The following is a 4060-nucleotide window of genomic DNA, read 5'->3' as shown; positions in this document are numbered from 1 at the left end:
ATAGTTATTTTGGTGCATATTGAAATTTTTGGCGGAGCAATTTCTCTCTCTCCCTACCACCTAGCAGATGCTTGTTTTCTTCCATTGTCACCATACTTGTTTTCTCCCATTGTCTCTCATCTCACGATGACATTGGCCGATGTAGGGAACATAGAAATGATAGGGAGAAATGTTAACTACTCTCTCAATGTAGCCTCACGAGAGCATGGGTGAATGTTCTCTTCCTCCCTCAACACGAAGGCTGAAGGGCACTTCAAGCTGTGGGACGCCATGCAAAGTGCACATTGAAGTAATTCCCTGTGATCAAAATTTTCTTTGACGGGTGTACCCTCACATAAAAAATCAACACTATCTCCATTGTAAAAACTCATGAAAACAACAAAACCATAAAAATACAAGAATTACCTTGAAAAATCCATAGGAATAGGGGAGCAAATTGATGCCCCTACAAGGGGGCAGTGCTAAAAACACTCCAAACCAATGTGAAAAAAATCCTTTAATTTATTTTGCTCTTGTTAAATTTGGAAAATTATCACAAGTTCTAAATTTGGAAGTTTGAGAAATCCTTTTTTTTGGGACCAATATATATATATATATGTGTGTGTATTTATATACTAAAAAAAGACTATTTATATCTTACATCTGCATTCGTGAACTTCAGACCCTATTTAGCAAATCACAAATCAGTGTCCATCTCTCATCCTAAAATACAAAAGAAGATGTATTTGAGACCAACATATATATGTATTTATATACTAAAAAAAGAATGTATTTACATCTTACATCTGCATTAATAAACTTCAAACCCTAGGAATTGCATTGTATTTCAAAGGGTTAATGTGGAAGTTTGAGAATTCCTAATGCAAGGTATTTGAAACTAGCAAGAGACATCCCGAATTTTATAGATGAAGCCTGAAGGTATATTTAAAACATACTCTTTTTTTTTGGCACATTGCATCATCATCATCATCATGATATAATTTCTAATGTATGAGTAATAGAGTGTTTTCTTTTAAAAAAGAAAATCTGGGCAGGGAGTGTAATAATAGGGTATTTTCAAATCATAGATTTGCATTGTAATGGGGCAAGCTCAGATGCGGGCACGTTGAGGTGAAGGGTGAGGTGTGGATACTGCCACGTACGGGAGCCAGGCTGGCAAGAGCGGCGGGCCCGGGTGGTAGAGCCTGTCCCCACACTGCGCTGCTATGCCGCATACGCAACGTAGCGATGCAGGTTCCAACCTCCGAGTCGAAAACATTGTGAGAGATTTTAAGAACGTGATGTGGCGTGTGGACCGCTACATGGTTTCTATCTTGGTTGTGATCACTGCTGGTACGCCCGCAGCTTGTTGTATAAAGGGTGCTGCTGGCATGATTGAGCCGTCGACCTTATCAAAGTTTACAGTGATTCATGTATTTAATCTGATCTAGTAATTACTCGATCTGCTGCATAGCTTCTAGTGCCCAAGGGTCTACCCACCCCTCAACGTCAAGCGCCCGCCTACTGTCAAAGGCACTGGTGTACACGTCACAGCTCCTCTTTCTCTCTCTCTCTCTCTCTCTCTCTTTTTTTCTCCCCTCTCGCCGCTGACCCCTGAGTCAGCACCCCTCTCTTTCCCCACCTGCCCCCGCCCGCCAGCCAGCCACCCAAAAGGCGTACGCCGCACCATGGCTAACAGGTTTTGAACAATCCCCAACCTACTTGTCCTCGTGCATTATGCTTGTTGAGGCGTACTATCCAAGACACTTGCACCTTCTCTCTCGCTCACGTCGCACGCCAAGCCTCCCTCTCTTTCTCTGTAGACATACACACACTCTCTCCCTCTCTCACACCCCACCACCACCACCATCCACCCTCCCACATACTCTCTCTCACTCTCAGACACACACAGTTCTCAAAGATCCCTCTCTTCCTTTCCCACACACACATACCCGCCCCTCCCCCGTGTTTGGACACCCTCTAACCAATGGGCGCAAGAGGTTACCTGTTACTGCTCGTGCATATGGCTTGTTGTAGGTAGTGCGGTGCTTTTGACTCCGGCCCGAGACCTTGTGCGTTTGCTTGTCAACAAGACACAAGCTGCTTCGCTCACCAGGCACGCAAGGCCGCAACACGCTTGAAGAAACCCAGTCTTTACAAAACCCAATCTTTACAAGCAAAAGCAGAGTGGGGTAAATGGTTGAGCGAACTCGTTTCTTCACCACCAACTTCTAGCTTAGGGGCTTCCTCGATCAAACGAACAAATATGCATATTTCTTTTGCCCTCTCAGTCCTGAGAGTCTTGTGGTGGATCCTCCCCCTCCTGGTTCCTTTCTTCCCCTCTTGTGTTGTATTGGCCTTAGCTCCTCCTCCTCTTGGTGATGGAATGAATAACAACACAGCTGATCTCTTTCTGTCCTCTGGCTCTGCCAATGTTTCCTTCACGCCCACTGGCCCCTACTTCTCGGGTTCATCTGCTGGCTCTAATATCAGTGGTGCGACCTCCCACTTCAACCCTTCCATGGCCATCGTAATTGTGGTTCTGCTCAGCGCCTTCTTTTTCATGGGCTTCTTCTCCGTCTATGTACGCAGGTGCACCACAGAAGACGAATTCGATGCAAACAACGCCCACAATAACTACAGCTACAGCAGCAGCAGCAACAGCTTTTTCAACGGTAATACCTCCTTCCGCTCTGCAGTGAGGCGGCAGCTGCAAGCAGGAGAGGATAGCCGGCCACCACATGGGCTGGACTTGTTTCTCGTCAACAGTTTACCTACTGTGCGATTCTCAAGAGAGGAAGCGGGGCCGGCGCAGCCGAAGGCGAAGGGAGAAAGGAAGGCAGTGGAGTGCGTGGTGTGCTTGAGCGAGTTTCAGGAGGGGGAGGCGTTGCGGTTACTTCCCAAGTGCGGCCACTCCTTCCACAAAGACTGCATTGATATGTGGCTTTTCTCGCACACCACCTGCCCGCTCTGTCGGCGCAGCCTTCTTCACGACAAGGACGACGACAAGGAAACAGTTTACGGTGATGTAATTTATCTGAGAGAGCAAGGTGGTAACCTTAGTCCCATCAACCCAAATGATAGCCGTAGCTCATCGCCGCCGGTCCCCTCGCCTGCACCAGAAATTGTGGTAAATATTGACTCCGTTAATGCACCAGATACCGTGCCACATGATTGTCCGTCGGCAACGGCCACCCCCCTCGCCTGCAACCACACGGGATTGCCTCTGATGACAAGGTCTCACTCCACCGGGCACTTTCAAGCTGTGGCTGCGGGGGATATCGCTGCTGATGGCATGCGCTGTAGTCTCCTTGGTGGCTCCTCCTCCTCTTCTCACATTTCGCCTCTACATAATCTACACAATTGGCAAGCAATTGATGTGGATGCAAGCAGTAACTCTCCTGCATTACATCGATCCAGGAGCTATACAGTGCTTTCAGATCTAGAAGGCATGCGATGTTTACAAGTAATTAGGAAGCAATCAAAAAGGCAAGCTTCATCATCAACAAATGCACTGTTGCAGGCCGAGTGTTGGCCCTCTAGGAGCAGTAAGGGGTTGATCACCACCAGTGCGAGGTCAGCTTCTCCACCCATATCTATAAGCAAGGCGTTCAAGCGATTGGCCGGATTAGACAGGAGTAGCAGTCCGTCTGGTTCTCCCCCTAGTAATCCTTGCCGCGGCGAGTTTGAACAGCTTGCTTATGTTCTTTGATTATTTTTAGATAGCTTTACTAGCTCTAAGCTCTATTCTCTCACAGCTCGAGAAGATGAGCACATCACGGAACTCCCAAACAATTGTCTTTAAACTTTGTATATATATTTGTCTCTAAGTTGGTCATAGTCTTCCATGGTGATTATAGCTCTCATCTCTTTTGTGTGTGTGTGTGTGTGTTTTTTTTGGGGGGGGGGGAGAGAGAGAGAGAGAGAGAGAGAGAGAGAGAGAGAGAGAGAGAGATATTTTGGTCACCATTATTGTGGGCTTTGGGTTTTCTAGCATGTTTACTTGCTTGGAAACATGCCACATTCTTCTTTGGCACTTTTTTTTGTCATGTGGTCCTTACAATTGTGGCAAAGGACTTAT

General features: G+C 46.7%; 1 protein-coding gene across 1 annotated transcript; it reads left to right on the top strand.

The window, feature by feature from the left end:
• The first annotated feature begins 1740 nt into the window (after positions 1–1740).
• LOC147609696 (uncharacterized) lies at positions 1741–3836 on the top strand. The gene has a single exon (XM_086786848.1). The coding sequence runs from the start codon at positions 2246–2248 to the stop codon at positions 3689–3691; it is 1446 nt and encodes a 481-aa protein (XP_086642974.1). The 5' UTR covers positions 1741–2245; the 3' UTR covers positions 3692–3836.
• The last annotated feature ends 224 nt before the right edge of the window (positions 3837–4060 follow it).

Source organism: Cibotium barometz, chromosome 50, assembly GCF_041138505.1.
Source record: "Cibotium barometz isolate CiBa-2024 chromosome 50, ASM4113850v1, whole genome shotgun sequence".
In the NCBI taxonomy this organism is placed as follows: domain Eukaryota; kingdom Viridiplantae; phylum Streptophyta; class Polypodiopsida; order Cyatheales; family Cibotiaceae; genus Cibotium; species Cibotium barometz.
Note: the sequence above shows the minus strand (reverse complement) of the source record. Positions and strands in the feature narration are given on the sequence as shown.

What these genes read in the sequence shown, in the direction of transcription:
- LOC147609696 (XM_086786848.1), top strand. Translation starts at nt 2,246, where the DNA reads ATGCATATTTCTTTTGCCCTCTCAGTCCTGAGAGTCTTGTGGTGGATC.